Below are 24,707 nucleotides of genomic sequence, written 5' to 3' on the forward strand. Positions count from 1 at the left end.
CTGAAACTGCAATACTTTGGCCACCTCATGCGACGAGTTGACTCACTGGAAAAGACTCTGATGCTGGGAAAGGTTGGGGGCGGGAGGAGAAGGGGACGACGGAGAATGAGATGGCTGGATGGCATCACCGACTCTGTGGACATGAGTTTGAGTGTACTCCGGGAGTTGGTGATGGACAGGGAGGCCTGGCGTGCTGTAGTTCATGGGGTCGCGGAGAGTCAGCCACGACTGAGCGACTGAACTGAACTGAACTGAACTGAACTGAACTGAAAGGGATTCCTATGGGGATGGAAATATTGTCCATCCTGATGGGATCAATGTCAGTCTTTTGGTAGTGATATTGCACTATAGTCTTGCAAGTCATTACCATTGCAGGGAACTGGATAAGGGGTATTCAGATCCTCATTTCCCAAAATCGATGTGGGTAAAACATTATTTCAAACTTAAAAAGTAAATTTTTCAAAAAAATGTTTGAAATGTCCTATAACATGTAGAGAATTACAGTTATGTGTCCTGAAATATTCAACCTCCTCCCCAAACTGTTTTCCACGTACATGATGCAGGTTTTAGAAATGTGATCTACCTGAGTAGAATAGAATTCTATTAAAAATAGCTGTTTTATGGATTAAATACATAGCATAGAAAAAATACCAGCTTATCTCTGAGACTGGAAAAGAAGGAACACAACATAATATCTAGTTTTTGTTAACTGTCTTCAGAGAACAAAGAATCAGTAAATAAAAATTACCCTTACTTTTAAAATTTTGCCCAAATTTGGTGATAAGATGAATTCGTAATGGTTATTGTATTTTGTTTATAATTAATTTAGAACATCAAAACAGATTTCCCCAATAATGATTTAGTGGGAATGACCCAGAGATGAAGTTAATTGCCATAAAGCAAATAATACACTGTCAACAGCTTGCATCTACTCAAGATTCAGGCAGAAGGCCAGTTACTTCATCATTTTTCTGTTCGTCCCTTGGTTCCACAGTATTGGATGCATTGTAAATACTGCTATTAGATGCTAGAATGGAAATTTCCTGTGTTGGCTGGGACATAACAATATATAAAAGAAAAAAATCAAACAATAACATTTCCATATGGCTTTAGGATCCTGGTTGTATTTTCATAGGCATAATGTGCCTGTAGCTGAGCATTAGATTTTTTTTCCCCTTGATTCTTTTGTTTTTGTTCAATGAAATTTTTTTAAAAGTAGGGCTAAACCCTCTTCTGTCTGCCAAAAAACTTACGATGTGAGCTACAGTGTGGATGGAAATGTCCCAATTCTTATTCACACAGCTTCATACTTCGTTAGAACACCAGGAAGGCACTCCATGAATTGGTGCCAATACCTGTATCTCCTTTGATATATCAGCACTTGAAAGATTTTTGTCATTAGCTCAGTATGTCACCTCTGGGCCAGCATAACTCAAGTTAGACGCTTTCTGAGTAAAGGAAAAATGCAGTATAATTAGCTCCGAGTTATTCATTTCTTGACTACGGTGAATTTCAGCAAAAGCTTTCTGGATATTGTCTGTTTGTCATCCTTCTGTGCCGTGGTTGTGAAAAGCATTAAGTTTAAATTAATTTAGACAACTCCATCTATTCTGTAAAAGAGTGCCTTATGATTATGAGGTTTTAAATTAGATTTTAAAACAAATATTAAAAAAAACAACATTTATTTTAATCCTGCTTTTAGGTAAGCATCATTGTCATGCAGAAATAATACATACATATGTTAACATTATACAAAATTTGTGTAATATCTATTCATTATGTGGGTTGGGTCATAAAAGAGTACCTGAAGCGTAGGGAAACTAGGTAGATGTTGACGAAAAATCCCCTGAGTTCTCACATTTAGGTAACTGCTACCTAATAAGGCCAGTTTTCTCTGTGAAGAAAACTTAACATTGTAAGTCATTTCTGCTTCTCTGAGTTTCCTAATTATTATTGCATGACAGTCATAGGACCCTAACTAATGGGCCTTTCAATAGTGACACAAAGACTTGTGATTTTTTTTTTCTTAATCCTTCATGACCTGTCTGGCTTTACAGTTATTGACTGATTTAATTATTTTTATAGGGTCAAACAAGTTACATTAGATTATTAAATCCTATATAGATATTTAGACTGTTTTAGGAAAACAGAATCAGCACATATATAGTTGGCTTTTTCAGTGTAAGATGAAATAATATAAGTGTTATCAAGTAAGAGTGCTTACAAGGTTCTGAGCTAAGTGATTATCACATACAAACAGTCATTTTTACCTCTTATAATCAAACTTCATCTTACCAGAGAAAGGTTAAAAGCCCATTTTCTGAAATCTGGTGAAAAATGGGAAAACAACCATGGTTTTTCTTAGAGAACAGGACAATCATTAGGGAATAAGTATCTCTTGAATTCTTGGGATCTTTACCAGAAGTGACAAAGAAGATTTGAGTTATGCTCGAAATAAGCTTACCTCCTAAAACTTACCCCTGATGGTGTACAGCCAGATGATAAAATGTTCACACGTTTATATGGGTGTTTATGTGCTTTTGTGACAGCACAGAGACTTTATAAAAATACAGCTTTCCACCACTGAATGCTAAAAGATGATATAGTCCTTTATAAATATCTTTAATTACTGTCTTATCAACTTATGCTACCATAATCTTTTTGTATTTTAAAGCTTGCCATTTAGTTGCTAACAATTAAAAAAGTTATTATTCATCTTACTTAAGCCTAGAGATACATTTTCTTTTGCAAATTATAGTATCATCTTCATTGATCTAATCTAAAATTTGTTTAAAATATTAAAAGTACAAGCCTAAGAATACCTCCTAAGTCCATCGCATAGAGGCCTATAATAACATTTCTTTTTATGTTTATTTGCTCTTTTCAGGAGAAAGGAAAACGACAGTGTCTTGCACAAAAATCATGAACAAAAATATCAGCATTGTGGATAACAAGAAATGCAAGTACTTAACAAAGCCAGAGCCACAGATTCGCAAGTGCAATGAGCAGCCATGCCAAACAAGGTAAATCTGTCTCACCACTCATTAAAGAATCACAATTTCTTAAAAGCAGTGCAATGTGTTGTTTACCAAAATGAAAGGCTTTAAATAAGCAAGGTTTAAGCAAGTATGCCCTGAAAAAGGTTGACGAGATTAGAGAGATGGTTGATAATGATTTAGGTTTCCAGCAGGCTCCACTCATGTGCTATTCCAGAACAAAAACACTTCTGTTTATTTCTAATGACAAAAAGGTAGTTGGTTGTCTAATTGCAGAACATATCCAGTGGGTAAGTGATTTTTAAAGAATGGTCGTATGTAGTTTGGTGTTTAAAGAGTTATAGCAATAACATCATGCTAGTAAATTTTTTTAACATTCTGTGTAAGGAAGAGTATGAATGCGAGAACTCCTGTGCATAATTTTTTTACTACAGTGAAGTTGTCTTGCATGGGAATTCGTTTAAGTCAGTAAATATAATTCTGCAAGTCAGAAGTACTATTAAATTTTGTTTAGGAAGTTTCCTTGTTGGCTACTAATGAAATGTCTGTCTCAGTCCCCTTCAGCACTGAAATAAATCAAGGGTTGCCAGATTATAGTCCGGAAGGCAAAATCTGACCTGTTTTTTACAACATTTTATTGTAACATAGCTATGTCGATTTGCTTAAATATTGTCAGTGGCTGCTTTCACACTCCAGAGACTGGATTAAGTAGTTGCACGAGGCCAGTAATGCTACACAGCCTGAAATACTTATTTCCTGGCCCTTCATGAAAAATTGCCCACCCCTGCATTAGGTCACCACTTCTTTGGTTGAGCTCTAATGAGGACTTGGTTTGTATTTAAGAGCCAAATGTAAACAAATAGCAGAATTATAGTAGAATTGGCATGTTCATATTGTAAGATGGTCCCAAGTTAGACCAGTTTAAGAAAACAAGATTTTGGACTTCCTAATCATGCTCACCTTGAGGTAGACCACCTATGAATTCTGTCTTATTTTCAGCTGAGTTCTTGCGCATGAATTCAGTGTGCATTGGACTTGACTTTTTGTTTAGTTGATATCTTTTAGTATATTAATAGTTGCCTGCAAGTATATATGCTTCATTATAAAATTTTCTAATAAGGTGCAGAGTTGAAACAAATATGTGTGATTAATGTCTGTATGTTAAGCTACATAAAAATTCAATCTGAAAAAAAATTCAACCTGAAATTGTGTAAGTTTATGAATTTTGCTATTTGTAATCACAAATTTGATTTAAATAAATAGCTGACAAAGTAGTTTGGAGATATAAATTTTATATAAAAGGACTAACTCATAGAAGCTTGCCATCATGTAATTGAATTAATTTTGCATAGTGCACATCTTGTGGCTTTATTTTTTCCATTGCCCCAGATTTATTCTTTGCTTTATCATTTGTCCACTTGATAGGTCTCTGAGTCTTGATTGTCGCACTTTTAAAAGATATCAGCAATGTTGTGCTTGATTTACCAGTATGTCAAAGTGCTTTCTGTGTGTATTGAATAACTGTTGTGTGTTTAAGGATTGTCCTTAGCAACTCATCCCCCTTAAATTGAATCCAGCTAGCATGATTTATAGGAGAAGGCAATGGCAAGCCACTCCAGTACTCTTGCCTAGAAAATCCCATGGATGGAGGAGCCTGGTGGGCTGCAGTCCATGGGGTCGCTAAGGGTCGGACACGACTGAGTGACTTCACTTTCACTTTTCACTTTCACACATTGGAGAAGGAAATGGCAACCCACTCCAGTGTTCTTGCCTGGAGAATCCCAGGGAAGGGGGAGCCCGGTGGGCTTCCGTCTATGGGGTCACACAGAGTCGGACACGACTGAAGTGACTTAGCAGCAGCAGCAAGCAAGGGGCGTAATCAACTCTAGGGAACAAGTGTTGGAGAAGCCAGGCTAGGGTTGACGTTCACTTTATCTATTGTTCATAGTGTGAAAACAACTCCTAACTGAATAAGGCAGGAGTAATTAAAATTATTTGGTAACCTGTTGGTCACCTCTTCAGAAATCTAGTTATTTGGCTGAATTCAACTGCTCATTCCTAAATTCTCCAGAGACCTGCCAATGATGATATAAACTAAAATGGGACTAACCAGGACCCAGTCCTGACACAACAATGAGGGCATTTGGTCCTTCTGGCCCCCAAGGTTAGATTCTCACTTCTTTGCCCCAGAGACAAACGGTTTGATTCTTGATCTCTGATCACCAGATTCCTGACCTGTGTCCTAGTTATTAGAAAATTGGTTCCTTTGATCCCCTGGGACTTTCTCAGTGAGTAATAAGCAACAAAGCTGGCAAGAAACCCATGAGTATGGGATAGAACAGCCATGCTGAGCAGCTTAAAGTGATGAGGAAGGAAGGATACCCCTTAGTAACCAGCAGAGATGGGTGAATGGAACCTAAGCATGATTTTGGAGCAGGCTCGCAGAAAGGCTGTGCAGAATGGTTTCTGGCACAGGGCTCCTGAAAAATCCCTGTACTCTCATATAAAAATTGGTGTGGGGCTTGAGTGGGACCCAGCCCCAGTGTCATTCATCCTCACAGCTTTGAAGGATAGAGTGACAAAAAGAGTCTGAGGCTGGGTTGATTTCTCTAGAATCTGGAGACAGAGACTTTTATTCTATCCTGACACTCAGAGATTTGTTGAAGCTCGGTGAGTTAGGGTGTTTTCATGAGTTCTTAGGGATCAGACGCTTGATCTCCTGTCCCAGTAGTTTCTGCAGTGGAGTCACAGTGAATGCATACATCCCGCAACTCAGATATTCAGAGAACTCGTAGCTTTGGGGCGCTCTCTAACATAAGCTTCCTCGTGACCTTCCACCACAGTGTATGGGGAGCTAAAGGAGAAGGAGCAGGAGAGCTGCCAATTAACTATATTTAGGCTTTTTCTGTCTTCAGTAATCTCTCTGGGAATTAGTGTCACACAGGCTAATGCTCAGTTCTTCTGGTTTCTCTTTTCCCCTCCACCTTCCCCCATCAGATGTAGCACTGCATCCGAGTTCCCTCTGTTTCTGACTTATTGCAAAACTCTCCATATCTGGCTCATGCTATGTTAATGGGAGCTTAAAAGAATTTGGATAATCTTGTCTTCCTCTACAAAGGTGAAATTTCAAGACTTGCTTTTCTGTAGGCTCAGTATTTTTAAGGTATCAAAAGCTGATTACTACTTTTTCTTTCCTTTGCATTCATGCTCTAACAGTTCTGCCCTCCTCCCTGACAGGAAAAAATATGCTCCTAAAGAATAGAATATTAATATGTAAAAGAAAATCCAAAAGAAAAAAGTATACTAAAGTACTTTCAGTAAAGTTTAACGGTCCCTTTGCTCCAGCCAGACTATATTCTTTTAATCCTAACTCTGTGGATGAGCCAGTTAAGTGTTTTTGTAAGGCAGGTACTAATCAGCAGAAAGGATGACCTAGGGAAATATTGCTGCCTCGAGTCAGGTCCTTGGTTCTTTTTCATTTGTTTGTAAGCACATAGATACAGAAGCTGAATTTTTAGCTTTTGCCTTGTCAGCTAAAGAACTTGGATTTTTTGTTGTTATTATTACTATTCCTAAGAATTATCTTTTTCATTTTTATCCCTTTTATATACATCAAATGCTAAAATACCTTGTGTTAAATAATTTATTAAAATGTTTCGAAACAGAATTTGTTTTATATACCATATAGCTTTCCCATTTGGGTCAAAGAGCAGTGGCTTTTTCTGGTCTGTCGGGAACATTGAATGAGCTGGATCTGAGGACTCTAGAGCATTTTGTCACTTCCATACTGGGTCTGTGAAGAATAGGAGTGTACAGTACATGCCAGTTATTGTTCATTCACTGACCTCAGCTATCTTGGGGGAAAATGCCTTGATAATGACTTGGTAAAATGAATAGTTTTAAAAGGCCAGAACATTTCTGAGTGAAAAATTTTTTCAGCTGGAGACTGGAATCTCTCTTTTTGTTAGAGATTATTGTCTCCTTTCCCTTGGAAATGGAGGTGGTGTATTTTAAACCACCAGGAAGCAATGTCAGTGAGGTTAACCAAAATATTGAAAAGCAAGAAATGGACGCGGCAATTATGAGGCGTCATCACAGGAAAACTTGCCAAGACTTATTGCCATAGCACTACTTTCATTCCCCTTGCTTTTTCTCCCCCACTGTGGTGAGGAACATTCTAAATACTATTGACATTTATTGAAAAAGTCACCAAATAGCCTGATGTAACCTTGTGTACCATATAGAAAATACATTGATGCACTAGCTTTGTAAGCAGTAGTCTTGCGGATAAGAAAATGAGGTAATTCCAAATTAGATGAATTCTAAGATACCAAATGTTTTCCTTCAGTACAATATGTTACATATTTTTGTTCTTATTTTTCAGCAGTTTTCCAAGAAATGAAAAAAAGTGACTTTCTATCATTGCACTGTGGATCTCTAAAATTTATTTTAAAAATTTGAGATTTCATTAAATTGTAAACACTTCTCTTTTCAGTACTGTCTTCTGTCGTTCCATGGTTGGTTCCCTAGTTTAGGTGCAAGACATATAGATGGGTTTATATTGTTCTTATAGCCTAGGTATTCTTATGGGAAAAGATGAAGCAGAAACTGAAATAATCTTGGAAGATAAATATTCACTTTAGGAAAAATCCTCTAGGGGACTCCATAGCAAACTGGTGGGTCTGCATCATACTTGGTAGACGAGCAGACAGGAACTTTCTTAGAGGCAATATTGGAGTGCAAATGTTATTGTGATGTTTTCCTCTTTTTCAGAAATAGGTGCATAGACTCATTTAGGATTGAGCCATTATACAGATGCAAAAACTAGGTGGCATGAGTGTGTGACTTCTCAAACTTTGGGTCTTTGCCACAAGCCAGGTGACAGAGGGCAGAGGATAACAGTCCTTGTGGGATGGATGGAGAAAGTACTCTAGGAGGAAGGGTCTTGGACCTGGATGTTAAGGATCTAGGCTGCGGATGCTTCATAAATAAGTTCCATAAGGTGAAATATAAAGTCAGTTGAGCATATGGTTTATGTTCTAAACAAGTGAAAGATAAACATAGAGAAATATAAGAATAATTATAAATACACTCTGATTTATATAGAACATACTATATGCTCAGTGCCTTTTGTATGTCAGACACTATAATAATAAACACTAACAAATGAGAAACATGGAACCTTAGCAGCTGCTAAGTATTGTTTCATGAATGTGAATAGTACGGAGCCCAGCATGATGCTCCTGGCTTCTGATTGCCCTGTGCTGTGCTATAGTGTTATGTAGATCATTTAGTAAGGGATTTAAGTCCCCCTATGCGCATGTGTGCCAAGTCGCTTCAGTCATGTCTGACTCTTTGTGAACTTATGGGCTGTAGTCCACCAGTCTCCTCTGTCCATGGGATTCTCCAGGCAAGAATACTGGAGTGGGTTTCCCTGCCCTCCGCTAGGCGATATTCCCAACCCAGGGACTGAACCCGTGTCTCTTATGCCTCCTGCACTGGCAGGTGTGTTCTTTCCCACTTGCGCCACCTGGGAATCCCCAAATCCCCCTATGCTGCTGCTGCTACTAACTCACTTCAGTCGAGTCCAACTCTGTGTGACCCCATAGACGGCAGCCCACCAGGCTCCCCTGTCCCTGGGATTCTCCTGGCAAGAACACTGGAGTGGGTCGCCATTTCCCTTTCCAATGTGTGAAAGTGAAAAGTGAAAGTGAAGTCGCTCAGTCATGTCCGACTCATAGCGATAAGGTTATCTAAATAATCCAAAAGGCCTGGAGGGCTTTTTTTTTTTTTGACAGGAATCATGCAGATACCAAATTTTATGAATCACTTTTCTGTCATAGGTCTTGAATAAATTTGGGGAGGTGTTTGAATGAGTGGTCCTTAGGGTTGCTCCCAGTTCATTAGAAATGGAAGTGGCATAGAGATGTATCACTGCCCATAATGGTTGTTTGGAAAAAGGATCTTCATCTGTGTATTAATATACGTATGAATTGGCAGAATCAGTGAAATCTGAGAATAATATTGGAGTCCTGAGAACCTCTAAAATCAGCTCACTTTGCATGTAGCCTGTCACTTTGATGCCAGTGATCACATTGTAACAAGATATCAGCTAGCCTAAAGAAGCAACTTTGGCTCTACCTGAAGGGTACACCCCAGACACAAAAACCTGGTTGCAGGTGATGGGCGTATACATTAGTGATTGCTTCCCCCAGGTAAGTGGGGTTCTCCAAGGCAGGCTTCTTTTATTTGCTAATACCTCCATGTGTCCCCTTGTGAGGTAGTCTGCAGTCTCATTTCAGTTTCTGACTCCACAACCTTGTAACCTTAGGGAAGTCACTACACCTCGCCTTGCCTCAGTTTCTCTTTCTGTAAATGGCCACAGAAGTTGTAGAACTTAATAGGTGGGGTTATTGTGAAGGTTCGAAACGCAGAGAATAGGAACAAACTCATTTATGTTAGCAGTTTTATTCTTGTTAGATCCCTCAACATGGCAGTAGGACAGGCAGTAGCCAGCAAAGCATGCAAGAAATAGGGCCTGAGTCTTAAGTCCTTTGAGATTCTAATAAGAGCAAGGCTCTGAGATTAGAAGTATGGAAAATTCAAAGCGATAGAAAGCCTTGGTGTCGTAGGAAAAAACTCAAACATTAGTTTAAAAAAATACAGTGGTATAAACTTAATGTATAGCATTCTGCTAATTCTAGCTATGTTAAAATGTACAGTAAGTAGATATCTTTTAGTTTGTCTCACTGACTCTTGCTCTACTTTTAGATGGATGATGACAGAATGGACCCCCTGTTCACGAACTTGTGGAAAAGGGATGCAGAGCAGACAAGTGGCCTGTACCCAACAGCTGAGCAATGGAACCTTGACCAGAGCCCGGGAGAGGGACTGCGTAGGGCCTAAGCCGGCCTCTGCCCAGCGCTGTGAGGGCCAGGACTGCATGACCGTGTGGGAGGCGGGCGTGTGGTCCGAGGTATGGTCTCTGCCCCAATGCTTTTCCATTTTCTTCTGCCTTTCTGACTCTCAGCCTGTAAAAGGTTGTATTGTATCAAAATCAGAGTCTCTCTGCATGGCAGTTTTAATACTGTTTATTGATTTTTCTGGTGATAAAAGGAATACATTCATTTCAAATAATTTTGAAAGTAGGAAAAAACGATTTACTCTTTATACTGTGAATATCATTAACATAATAACGAGCATATATTATGTACATTTTAGAATCCAGATTTTTTATTTCTATGCTGTAAGTGTACTCTATAGTGGGCACATATGAAAATACACATTAACTCATTGTATATCTCTGAGCATTTAGAAGAGAAAGGAGAAGAAAGGACATTAACACTTAACAGTCATTTCTTGTGAGCAGGGCTTCTGTTTTTACCTCATATTTAGTAACTTTTTGATATTTAATCACCAGTGCAGAAAAGTTAAGTTTCACCATTTTATGGTACTTTGGCTCAGAGAAATTAGTTTACTCAAAGTCCTACTTAAGTGCTGGACCTGAGATTTGACCTCAGCACTACCTAACACCACATATGTACCCACCAGCTTATAATGTGTAGCATACAGCTTTGTCCCATGCCAAACTGTTTGCTTATTTTCTGTTATCATGGTACATGTCTTCTCATGATGATTAACACCAGTCATTACTTATATTTACTAGCAACTCCAAAGCATTTTAGGTGAGCTTGTGGGTGCATGCACACGAACACCCTCACACTTGTATACGAATATACGTGTGCAAAGACACATGTGCATGCACATCCATAGCCAAAACAGTCATATGCTTAATTTCAAAATATTAGCTGGGATGTAAAAATGACAAACTGAAAATGCCAAGCTGCAGTAAGTAGCCGTTCATTTGAAAATTGAGGACAGATTTGCTTAGATAATAAGGTTTGGGGATATTCTTCAGTTAAACCAACCTCCCCCCCAAAAAAACACACTAGCAAATAGTATATCTTTCTCTTGTCTTATTTCTGATCTTTACTAGCCTTTTCAGCAGAGAGTCCAAGAGCATAGCCTTCCAAGTCCTTAAAGCACTGCTGCTGCTGCTGCTAAGTTGCTTCAGTCGTGTCCAACTCTGTGACCCTATAGACGGCAGCCCACCAGGCTTCCCCGTCCCTGGGATTCTCCAGGCAAGAATACTGGAGTGGGTTGCCATTTCCTTCTCCAGTGCATGAAAGTGAAAAGTGAAAGTGAAGTCGCTCAGTTGTATCCGATTCTTAGTGACCCCATGGACTGCAGCCTGCCAGAGTCCTCTGTCCATGGGATTTTCCCAAAGCCCTGGCGGGGCTGAAAATGGTAGAAAAGGACGAAGAAGGGGGTTGCAAACTGAACACCTCAGGGACAGAGGGATCTGGACAAAATCTCCAGACAGGTGGCGGCTGCCAACACGGAGCATTAGAACAAATCATGCTGGATTAATAAATGCTTCATTCATTAAAAAAAATATATTTTGTTGAAAAGATTCTTCATCATGTATGATGTATACCAGTTTTACGTCAAAATGGATCAGTTCAGTCTGGAGAAACAATTTACATGAACATCAGAGAAACAGAAATACCCTACCTTCAGCTTAAGTGTAACACTTTTGCAAACTCTTCAGGAGGGATTAGATCAGAAATATTCTAATATACTGATTTTTGGCACCTGATGGAAGAAGTAATATGTCTCAAAGTAATATACCAATTAAAAAAGTGTCTCTTTTGTTTTTATTTAATATAAAAGTTGAATTTATAGAACAGGATTCGTTTCCATTGGAAAAAATGTGCTAAGTCACTTCAGTCATGTTCGATTCTTTGCAACCCCATGGACTGTAGCCCGTGAGGCTCCACTGTCCATGGGAGTCTCCAGGCGAGAATACTGGAGTGGGTTGTCTTTCCCTTCTCCAGGGGATCTTTCTGACCCAGGGATTGAACCCTCATCTCCTGCGGCTTCTGCATGCAGGCAGATTCTTTACCGCTGAGCCACCAGGGAAGCCCCATTGGAAAAAAATATTTTTAATGTAAATATTAAAATACCAGGTCACATGTGTAGTCTGCCTTAAAGCTCAAGACATTCAAATGCAAACCAAAAATTATGAGACAATGACTCTTTTGTGCCAAATGTACTATATTTAAAATCTCATGAGTTCTATGCTTCAATTTTCAGAAAAACAACTGCTGAAATCTGCTGCTACATCCTTGCTAAATGTACCGCTGTAGCTCTTTCTTTGGAACTATTCCAGATATAAATATAAATTGGAGTTTTCAAGTTTTGCCATGTCTCTCGTCCCTTCCTCCCTCTCAGCTGTCATACCCAATGTCATTTTGGCTCCTGTGTCCAGATAATCAGTGTTGCACACTCTTGTAAGACTGGGAAGCTTTATACGTGTTCCTTAATGGGGAGCATAAATGTAAACGAGAAGGTCAGTTATATCCTACAGGCCTCATACCTGTTCTATCACATCATTAATCAAGCATCAGTTATTCATGAGATGAACTGAACTTTTTGAACTGAATTATATTTCAGTCCAAACAACCATTTAGAATGGTGATTTCTAGAAGTATATAATTATGTAAAGAAACTTTTGTTTTTGCTACGTGTCTGTTCTAACTTTATATCCTCTTAGAAATTGTCTTTTTTTTACAAGCATTTCTTAAGGCTAACATAAGCAGTCTTCACCAAAAATAAAATGAATTTCCTTACATAATTATATATGATAATTTGATGTCAGTTGTTAGGTTAGTGTTTTATACTTTGACCACTGTTTACCTGTCTTCCATAAGCAATCACTGTGTTGTAGAACTCTCTGGAGTAATGGTCCTGTGTTCCTGAAACCCATTCATTTCTAGCACTGTGCCTGAAGCACTGTCTGGCCTCTGATGCTGGAGCATAGCCTTCATTCTGGCCTTTGTGTAGGTGATAGGTATATGAGAGATAAGAACCAGTTCCTAACGTAATTTGATCATCAAGTCTATATCTTCTAATCACCAGCTTTATCCACAGTCTCTGACGTTATTTTCCAGTGTTCAGTCAAGTGTGGCAAAGGGGTACGTCATCGGACTGTGAGGTGTACTAACCCTAGAAAGAAATGTGTCCTCTCCACCCGACCCAAGGAGGCTGAAGATTGTGAGGATTACTCCAAATGCTACGTGTGGCGGATGGGTGACTGGTCTAAGGTGAGAACCTTTCTGTACGTTCTCAGTATTAAGTTTCCTTAATGTCAGCATTGCCCTGAGTACTGTAACCACACAGTAGAAGTACAGGAGGCATAGAAGATAGAGGTAAGCTAGAGTATTACATACGTATGTGTGTAGTTGCAAAGTCATGTCTGACTCTTTGCGACCTATTGGACTATGGCCCCCGGGCTCCTCTGTCCATGAGGTTTTCCAGGCAAGAATACTGGGGTGAGTTGCCATTTTCTCCTCCAGGGTATCTTCCTGACCCAGGGATAGAGCCCACATGTCCTGCATTAGCAGGTGGATTCTTTACCACTGAGCCAAGAGTATTAAATACTAAGGTCCAAATCCTGTTTTTCTGTCTATGATAATAACTCTATAAAACTGTTCTAAATAATAAGTATCAGTAAGATAGAAATGTGTAAAGTACTGAACACCATTTTTGACACAAAGGAAGCTCTCGACAAGTTTTATGTATTATTATTGTTTTGCTGATGGTATTGTTGATACTGATTTTGCTCAGAATATTTTTTGTATAAAACTTATCTAGTGAGTAGAATACTACCAGATAAGTTCCTTTGAAATATAAGTAAGGTAGATAATGACAGAACCAAACAAAGAGAATTCCCATCTTAATATGAAAAGGGTATTGTTTTCCACACCATTATTTTGGATTGTACATAGAAATTGAAAGGAGCAGAATTCTTGAAGTCCTTTAGTCAGATCAGGTAGACACAATTTTGTTCGCAGGTCAACAGTGAGTTTATTCATGTTAATGATAATATTTAAAATTTATGAATTAAGTAGAACTTTATGGGTTGTAGAAAATAGCTCAGCTATTCACTCTAAAAGTATTAATAAATCCCATGTTTTTAGATACAATTCTGATCATATCTGAGTGAAAATAGGTGTCAAATACTAACTTTTAGAAGTTTTAGTCAGATGATCCCTTGTACCTTGCTATATTGAACCTGTTATAATGGAATCTGATGTTCTAAGGCTTACAATAGACATAATAAATCTACTCTTATAAATTCCCTGTTGTATTACTAATAAAAAAAAAGGTGCCTGCTATGCCATGGAGGGGCAAGTGATAGCTATTCATGAATAAACCTAAAGGATACTCTGGAAGAAATATTTTCCTTGTACAACTTTCTTTGGTTAGTCAGCCTCCTTATTGTTACTCAAAAAGAAATCCATGACATTTAAAATCTATTTTCATATGATTTTTCATGCCCTTATTCTCCAATGAAAGTTTGTATATTAACTGTGCATGTGAATTCTCACTGAACTATACTGTTTGCACATCTTTGAACACTGGGACTCTACAGGGTACATTTGTCAACAATGTAAATCAGTCCCTGACTACAAAATTAGGAAATAACCCAATCCATGCAGCTTTTAGTTGGTGAACCATATAAGGAAACGTCACACTTCAGAACAAGCAACTTTTAGACAAAAGAGAATTCTAAATTGACCATAAATAATCTATTTCATGTTCAGGCTTTAGAGTTCCCACTTCTCAAAGACAATAGAGTGATGGGGAAAGACACGGCTTGAAAGAACGTGGAGTACAGTTGCTGCTGCTGCTGCTAAGTCACTTCAGTCGTGTCCGACTCTGTGTGACCCCATAGACGGAAGCCCACCAGGCTCCCCCGTCCCTGGGATTCTCCAAGCAAGAACACTGGAGTGGGTTGCCATTTCCTTCTCCAATGTGTGAAAGTGAAAAGCGAAAGTGAAGTCGCTCAGTCATGTCCGACTAGTAGCGACCCCATGGACTGCAGCCCACCAGGCTCCCCTGTCCATGCGATTTTCTAGGCAAGAGTACTGGAGTGGCTTGCCATTGGGACTCCCTCATTGACTGCTTCTGTGTCTGATTTCTTAAGAGTGAAATAAGCAAAATAGACAACACTGTTATTTTCAATCCATTTTTGTATTAACACCTCATTTGACACTGAAAGTTTAAATGAGGTTGAGGAAATGAATGTACTCCTTGCGGGAGTGTGAGGAGGATCACCTATTGCTCCCGATCAGTTGTAGAAACCTTGCGTTTGTTCATTTTGGCTAGCGAAATTCTAGATGTTTTCCCAAAATGAAATAATTCTGCTCTAAGAAAAAGTTTTACAATGACTCGAATAAATGAGCGATATTCTTCCAACTTCACTAATAGAAATATTCTAAGTGATAAATGTTAATCCCTCATTAACTACAAAGAGCAAAATTATTGTTACAAAAAATAGAAGGTCCAGATATTATAATCTGTGACCCAGAACGCTAAGCTCCCACATTGCTGCATATGGAAATAAGGCTAGCAAATCTTATTTACATGACAAATGCAATTGATTAATAAATGTACCTGTTTTGTGGCCTCTGGTCAAATCTTAAGCAAAATCAAAATTAACTGGGGAGATCATAGAAAACATTGATTTGTGCTAAGCCTGAAAAAATTTTTTTTTCCATTTTACCACAGTTTACACGTACATAGGACTTTCCTGGTGGCTCAGTGGTAAAGAACCTGCCTGCCACTGCAGGAAATGAGGGTTCCATCCCTGGGTAGGGAAGATCCCCTGGAGGAGGAAATGTCAACCCAGTCCAGTATTCTAGCTGGAAGAATCCCACAGACAGAGGAACCTGGCGTGCTGCAGTCCATGGGGTGGCAAAATGATCAGACATGACTTAGCAACTAAACAACAGTTTTTAAATAGGCTTGTATTGAATTAGTTTAAATTCATCTTTGTTATGTTACTACATTGCTACCTAGCTAGAATAGCCTTTTTGAATAAAGAAAGTAATGGATGGATCTAATAAATAATCATTTTTACTCAGTGACTTTTAACCTTTGTCTGTTGCAGTTTGTTTGCTTATGCAGAAGATCCAGTTATACTGTATTTTCTATTTTTTTTGTGAATGTCTGTTCTTTCCCTTGAAGCTGTTTTCTTTCTTTTTTCTTTTTAGTCTCAAAATAACAGTTTCAAACAGCATGCACAAATTAAAGCCAGTGGCTCCATGCGAGCTTTATTGATTTCTCCCCTCTTGTTTTACCCTTAATGTATCACTTTCATGTTCAAATGAAGACCATCCCAAAATAATTAACAAAAAAAAAGAATGGTGCTCCGATTATTAAGTTTCGGTGATTAAAGCATTCATGGACAGAGGAAATACATAGATCTCTTATTTTTATCAGCTGTGTTCCTGGAATCAGAATAACAACAAGATGTGTGCAATTATGGGTCAATTTCTGTGCTCCTCTGAAGTCAGTTAATCTGTCAGTTTCATTCAAATTCTACTAATATTTTTAAACAGGTGATAGACCTAAATGAACTTAAAATTAAACCCTGGGTTGGCTTTAATCAGGTTTATTCAGTGGACTGTCTATAAGGTCTGAGCTCTGAAATCCTGCTTCTCCCTCAATAATATTGATGAATCATTAGCAATTCAGTAAAATATGTATATGTTCTCAGATTTTTCCACTGTCTAAAAGCCACTGACCACTGTTGAGCCAAGGTAATATTGGCTAAATGGAGGGTTACTAAGAATATGGCTTATACCTCAAACTGTGTCACAGCATTTGTATCAGCCTATATAATTTCTAGCATTTACCATTTTATGATTTTGTGTACACAGTGGAAAAATTGCTCTCAGCTGAGAGGAAAAAAATTATAGATCCAGGTATACCCAAAGAAAAATTTCCTATCACATAATTGTTAGCTCTGAGTTTGAAGTAGATGTAATACGGCCTTTATTAAACATTGCTAATGTTTATTTCATCGAGACTAGAAAGTTGGCAAAAATAAGGCAAAAACAATCTGGTTGCTTTGCTCTGGCTTGAGTTAACTGTTGAAATAATCATATGCCACATTCTGATATATATTCGGCCTTAGGGTCTTTCCTAGGAAAGCAAAACGTGACCCATCTGTTTCCTGGCATTATAAATCTGTATTTACTCATTTAAACTGTCCGAAGCATAGAACACTGACTTGAAAAAAATAATGTAGTCTCTTATGCTTAATGAAATGCTGTATTTACTGGCTGAATTTGATCCTTCTGCCTTTACTTAAAATTCTAAAACTTCTTGTTTTCATTCTTGGAGGCCAATAGAAGAGCAAATAAAAGAGTATTATTTTATCTACTTTCTATACAGAGTTTGGTCCTTCATCAAGCTTTTATAGAGTAAATTTTTCTGTGCAGTATTAAGAAATGATTTATACTTATTCAAGTGAACTTTAAAGACCAAACAAAACACCTTGGAATTGCACATAGCAGTGGCTTATTCTTGGATTCCATACATACTGTACAATTTAAACTTAATATAACCCTTTAAAATTCCAGAAAGTGACTGGATTTGGCCACATTCCAAATTATGACATGATTAATAGATTTTTGGGTAAGAGATTGTGAGTCTTTTGTAATTATATAATTGAAAATAATGCACTGGAAGCACAAGAAATCATTCTGAGTGATTTAATTATATAGGTAATATGGTATAGCTTTGTTTAGAAGTAGTAAATATTTAAGCTTTAGTATGATGTTATTTTTAACTTACCTGCAAAAGGAAACCACAGTTGTACACAGTATATTCATTTGGAATAGAAGAAGAATCTAAAAACGAAGGTCATTTTTTCTAATGAATAGGGGAATTACATCAAACTAATACCTGCTTTCTAACTATAAAAATAACGTTTAAGTTGGGACTTCCCTGGTGGTCTAGTGGCTAAGCCTCCACGCCCCCAATGCAGGGGGACCCAGGTTTGATTCCTGGTCAGGGAACTAGATCCCACTTGGTACAACTAAAGATTCCATATGCCACAATTAAGACCTGGAGCAACCAAATAAATAAGTACCTTAGAAAATAACATTTACATTAATAGGAATTCTACTTATTTTGAGATCATTCTCATAGTAAAGATTTTCCAAAGCAGTCTCAAAATGGCATTTTATGATGATTTTTTTGCATTTTCTCTGAAAAGTGTTGTAACTAAAATACAAATTATATCGATTGCTTGATAATTTATTTCTGTGAAAGACTTGAATATATCTGGATTATTTTTAGTCAGAATAATCTTCTTAATACATATGCTTCAAATACCATTAAAATCCACCTGGTATACTATATTGTCCTAGGACTCGGTAATAACTATAGGAAAATAAGTGTGCCATTTCCTGTGTCATTACCTATCTAATTTTTTAAAAGAAGTTCAAAAAGAGACTTAAATTATCATGTAAATCTTGCCAGTACTCTAAGTAATGCTCTTTGGGTAATCCAGATGTATAACCTTAAAGTAGTCTCATACTGCATAATTATTCAGTTAAAGCAATTCATAACAGGCACTTTATCCAGATTGGTCAGCAGTCAGTATAAAAGTGGCTTGGTGGTTTGCACCATTTCACATGTCCCTGGAAAAACATTCTTTTACTTCTTGCTGTTTGTTACAGTGGACTCAGAGAGACAGATTGCCTCTTCCCAAATCTCATAGGTCCTTGGCCTGATGATATGCCTTCAGCTTTCTACATAGAAGCTTGTCTCTCCAATTTACATTGACAGTGGTAGTTGTGACTTACCACCATTTGTAGGAAATTATGAATAATTACATAAGACATTTCACTGAAGGAAAACTTAGGAATCGATGAAGGAAACTTAAAACTTGATCAGAGCAATCAAGAATATCCTAAAACAATTACTGGATGATACCACATTTTTAATCGTGCATCTCTACAGCCTAGTGTTACTACATTAAAAGAAAAGGAACCCCCCAAAAAAGAAAGGAAACCGAGATCCAAAAAATGAAGAATAGGGAGTTCTTGTTACCAAGTGGCTAGGATAGAACCTTTTGACTATGGATTCTTACATAGGTGGACTGATGCAGTGCTTCATATACCCCACCCCAGCTCAATCAACTTACAGAATTTCCAGAATTCAAATGAATATATGTATAGATCGCTGGTTTTAATACAGCTAAACTAAGTGGGTTGTTACAGGTTAGTAGAAGGAAGCTCAATCACTTGTTAGAAGGATTTCCCTTTCAAATTTAAAGAAATTATTAGCAGTAACAGTAAATAAATTAAATATCCTACTAGAATGTAAAAATAGAAATGTTAAGTATATTCTGAAACTAGAGAATAAAAGGAATTAATAAAATGATAATTGCTAGATGGAGAAAATATATTGTTAAAGTAGATTGATTAGTAAAATTAGTATTTACCAAAGACCTGAATGTCATCATTTTATAAGACTGAATCCATACTAATTTATGAATTCTTGCATTTCCAGAATTATGTTCCATGGGAAACTCATTCACTGGGATGTGGTCTCCATGTGAGAAAAATACTGTAGTTAAAGATAATCAAATAATCTATGCTTTCAGATCCTTTAGCATTCTTCTGTATATGACAGATCCCAAAGAGAGACTATGTGAAGTGAAAGTCACTCAGCCGGTTCTGAGTCTTTGCGACCCCATGGACTATAGTATTCATGGAATTCTACAAGCCAGAATATTGGAGTGGGTAGCCTATCCCTTCTCCAGGGAAACGTCCTGACCCAGAAATTGAACCAGAGTCTCCTGCATTGCAGGTGGATTCTTTACCAGCTGAGCTATCAGTGAAGCCCTAAGAGAGACTCTAGTATTTCACTTTTCTTTTCTTTTTTTAACCAAGAATCACTTTTACAGAGTGTGTAGCTAGTTTGTCATTTAGTATAACACACTTTAGAAAAGATTAGAATAGATTAAATTTCAAAATCTAGCTTTGTAAATATTTTTTCTACCTTGAGAAAATTTGTAGATTGAAACCAAACTGAAATAGTCTGTAATCCAGAAAACTGTTCTTGACATGGATTAGCATTTCTATTTAGTATTATTTTCTGATTATATCTACAAGTCTATTGATATTTGGGGAAGATAACTGCTTATCGTTTTTATGCTTATAGGTAGTCTCGTAAGATAGGAAAATCTGAGCAGCTGCACAGTTAACAAATATGAATCCATCATCTGTGTGCATGTGCTCAGTTGTGTCTGACTCTATGTGACCCATGGACTGTAGCCTGCCAGGCTCCTCTGTCCATGGAATTTTCTAGGTGAGAATGCTAGGGTGGATTGCCATGCCCTCCTCCAGGGGATCTTCCTCAGCCAGGGATCTAACCTGCATCTCTTGTGTCTCCTGCATTGGCAGGCAGCTCTTCACCAGTTGAGCCACCAGGAATGCCTCTGAATCTATGCTCCTGAGTTCTGTAATTGTTAACTCAGCCAGTGAATTAAAGAAATCAAAGCCTATGGGCTTAATTTTAAGCATATAGACATTGAGAAAACCTATCCCACAGTATCCTAAAGAAGAGATATTTTGCATTGCACTTATCTCTGAGTAAGCTGTTCATACTGAAGAAATTCCTCAATGATATATAAGATGCTTCTCCTCAAAAGAGACTTTCTATTATTTTGTTTATATACATCCACCAAGCATTTACCCAACTTGGTAGTTACCATTCTGTCTGAGAAATATAGCCATCTTCTAAACCATGCACAAAATCCCTGAACTGTTGGCTATCAGATTGTTTTGTCTCTGTCTCTTTGCACTGCCAGAGAATGGGACATTTTTGCATTGTTGTTTTTATTTTTAAGATCTCTTCAGAGTCTTGTCTGTTGCCCCATATATATTTTTTTAAATTGAGTTTTCAAAATATTCCCAATTATTCAATGTAACCAAATGCATTTGGCTGGTATAATTAAACATAGTAGAAATATATTAGCTTACAAAGAATGAAGCACACATACTGTGTGTATTTTTCTATCTAAAGAAAATGTCTAATTTAAAGAGATTGAAATAGTGTCTCTATGCATATGTTTGTTGTCAATATTATATTTGCATATATATGTATAATTACATTATAAATTCAGTTATAAGAACATTTTTTAACATCTTTTGGATTGGAAAATAGGGAGAAATTTTTTTTTTAAATCCACTGGGCTTAAAAATACTGTCTTCTTAATAGATCCTTGAAAAGTCACTAGAGTCTTAAAATAATGCTGTCAGTTCTTTTGTGCTGCATATCAGGACATCTATAATTTTACCTTCTAAACCATACCCAGAAGTAATTCATCAAATATATGTCATTGAGTTAAAAATTATTCTTGATATCCTTTATAAGGGTGGAGTATGGAGCATGCCAAAGCTCATTTTGGAGACATTGAACTTCAATAGGTGGGGCAGGGGAGAGTTTCACATAAAAATATAATGAAATTTGATGGCCGTATAAAATTAAAATCAGCAGTTTTAGCACTGATTGTTTTTTACTTAGATTTAGGAAAGTATATGTTCATCAAATACCAGAGGATATCCAGAGATAGCTATAACCAGATCACCAGGACACCCAGAGAAGGACATGGATACAATGCAAGGAAAAATATGCAAATGATCAGCTAGTTAGAAAGGCATCATGCTAAGTCACTTCACTCATGTCTGACTCTTTATGACCCATGGACTGTAGCCCACCAGGCTCCTCTGTCCTTTGGATTCTTCAGGCAAGAATACTGGAGTGGGTTGTCATTTCCCCCTCTAGGGGATCTTTCCAACCCAGGGCTAGAACCCACGTCTCTTGCATCTCCTGCACTGGCAGGTGGGTCCTTTACCAAAAGCACCACCTGCGATGCCCAGAAAGGCATCAGATGGATGCATAACATAATGAAGGGGAAACTGTCTTAACAAACAGGTCCCTGCTCTGCTACAAGTTAACTCTGGCTCCCCAGCCTCAGTATAGCTACAGGGCACAACCTGCAGCAGTCTTCTAGAAGAGCAGGTCCTTAGGCCCCCTAACCTCAATCCCCACATCTGCAAAGTGTGCCAAAGCAACTGAACATCTCCCTGAATTTCAAAATATTCTGTGCAAGTAAAAGTAATAGTTTTCTGGTCTGAAAAACTTGTAGAGATAGTGGTTCTATGTTATGAGATAGGAAATCCTAGAGATGAACCAAGTTGGAGGGGAAGGACTATGAATTCTGTTTGGGCAGTGTTTCATCATCTTTTATGTCAGTGATGTGTATAGTCAAAGGAAAAACATTTTTGAGGTACTCAAACACCTTAGGAGACAAAGCACAAATAGCAGAATGGATTATAAAAATGCATGCTTTATAACTTTATTTACTATGTATAGAATATATAGGAGTCCACACAGAAGAACTAAAACTAACAAACTTCTTTAAAAAATAAATACACACAGTGTGGGTTGGGGGATAGTCTGGGTCTGCCATACAGAGGAGGCAGTTTCTACTAGATTCTGCCCAGTTGTTTCCACATACGTTTTCTCATACTGCTTCTAAAATTGGATGTTATCAAACTTTTTATCATTTTGATAGGTGGAAAAAATATTATTTTGAAATGTACACATTCTTAGACTCAACAGCTCCATTGTCATAGAATTTTCTTACAAACATTCTTACATAAATTTACTCACTATATTTATGAAGATACTCATTGCAGTCTTGTTTGGAACAACAAACACTTGAAAATAACCCACCCATCCATTTACTAGTTATATGACTCATAATACTATACACAGTGGAATACTGTCATTTTAAAAAGTGTATTTGTATATACATAATGATGAGAAAATTTCTCCAAGACCTACTATTAAATAGTAAATACTATGTAGAAGAGTTACATAGTGTAAACTAAAGTTATTTGCATGTATTATTTTTATACATATTAACATTTCTCAACACAGATATACAAAGAACAATTTATCTGATTTGCATTGAAAGAAAGGACCTTCTGTACTTAAAATTCTACCCCCATCTCCATAAATTACCTTTTATTTTATAAACTGGTTAACAGTTTCTGTCAGAAATTAAAATTCTTTCTTAATAGTTACATTTTTCAGGCTGCAGTCTCAAAAATGATTGATGTCATAAATATAGACAGATGCTAAGAGAATATTATATAATTTCTACAAAGGGGAGAGGATTTGGTGAGTTAGGTGATTGGTGAGACAACTTGGTGTTGTCTTGGAATCAGACAGCCCTGGGTTTGAATTCTGAATTTTCTGGTCAGTAAATTACTGAAGCCAGATGAAATAATTTATGAAAAGTTATTAGCAAAGTATCAGTTACATAGTAACTAAATAAACGCTGACCTAGTATTGTAGTGTCAGTAGAGCTAGGGGAAATGGTTGGCTTTGAGAAACTGTTATGAGGTTAAAATGAATAGAAGCAGGGTTGATCTTCTGTGTGAGGTGAAAAGTAGGGAGGGATTCATCTGTTTAAAAGGAATCCCACGTTCACATGACATAGGAAATCCTAGAGATGAATCAAGTTGGAGGGGAAAGATTGTGAATTCTATTTGGACTATGTTCCCTGTGCCCATAAGAGAATTGAATGCTGGTATCTAGTAGGTAGATCAGAGGAAAGGGATGGGATGGAATATACATTTTGGAATCACCAACGTGTAGGCAGTGTTTAAATCTTGAAGTATAAGTATGCCCAAAGAGAGAGTGTAGAAGAAGAAAAGTGGCATCCATGAAAAACTCCTTTCTTTAAAGGCATGTGAGAAAAGAAGCAACTGCTAGTAAAAGGGACTGAAAAAGGGGTATTCACAGAAACAGGAGGAAAAGTCATGAGAAACAAGAAAGAAAGTATGCTTAAGAATGTTCAATGAAATTGAAGCTCAGAGGGACTTGAGGGGACACTAGTTCTTTATTCTCAAACATGAGCTGCTATAGGATTGTGCCAGTGGCATTCTGATATTTTCTCAAAACAAAGTTCTTCATTTTGTTTCCTTGAAATATATCCCACTCCCAGTTTCCTTTTTCTTGAAAAATGTCAATGACATCTTCCCCAACACACACACAGAAGGTATCCTTCACACTTTTTGTTCTATTCACAAGTAGGGTATTGCTCTTCACTCCCTTTTAATAAATACTTTTATTAAAAAATAAAGGCCCTTTAATAAATATTTTCACCATGACTAGAGTCAACAACTTCTAATGTGCTTCTGTACCCCTAGACTGCCCTCTTACAGATTCATTCATTCATAGGGATGGCTTCACTACTCTAACCAATGGTTCAAACAGTTTCAGAGAATTGGCATTGGCTTTACTGTCAGCTAAAGGACTTTACTGTCAACTAAGGACTTCCCTGGTGGCTCAGACAGTAAAGCATCTGCCTACAATGTAGGAGACCTGGGTTCAGTCCCTGGGTCGGGAAGACCCTCTGGAGGAGGAAATGGCAATCCACTCCATCACTGTTGCCTGGAAAATCCCGTGGATGGAGGAGCCTGGTAGGCTACAGTCCCTGAGGTCGCAAAGAGTTGGACACAACTGAGCGACTAAAACTTTAACTTTCACATACTCACTCTGATGTTCAAAGCTTTCTATATGCTGATCTTAACCTACCCATTGAGAATCATCTCTTTGTTCTCATTAATTCGATATTGTACTTTTATAGTCTCCACGTCTTTGTATATACACTTTATCACTAGAATGTATTTTTTTTTCAATCATCCAAGTTCTTTAAGGACTACTTCAAGTACCTCATTTCCCCAATAGATAACAAAATGTGTTTTG

General features: G+C 37.5%; 1 protein-coding gene across 1 annotated transcript in view; it reads left to right on the forward strand.

Moving 5' to 3' along the window:
• ADAMTS19 (ADAM metallopeptidase with thrombospondin type 1 motif 19) overlaps nucleotides 1-24,707 on the forward strand; it is a 270,031-nt gene that overhangs the window by 227,585 nt on the left and 17,739 nt on the right. Inside the window, exons 19-21 of the mRNA XM_055430830.2 lie at nucleotides 2,888-3,023; nucleotides 9,768-9,972; nucleotides 13,010-13,162. Of these exons, the coding sequence (XP_055286805.2) occupies nucleotides 2,888-3,023; nucleotides 9,768-9,972; nucleotides 13,010-13,162 (494 nt within the window). The remainder of the gene's footprint in view (nucleotides 1-2,887; nucleotides 3,024-9,767; nucleotides 9,973-13,009; nucleotides 13,163-24,707) is intronic.

This window comes from Moschus berezovskii, chromosome 8 (genome assembly GCF_049115385.1).
Source record: "Moschus berezovskii isolate FMDL1 chromosome 8, NW_MosBer_1.0, whole genome shotgun sequence".
NCBI lineage: Eukaryota > Metazoa > Chordata > Mammalia > Artiodactyla > Moschidae > Moschus > Moschus berezovskii.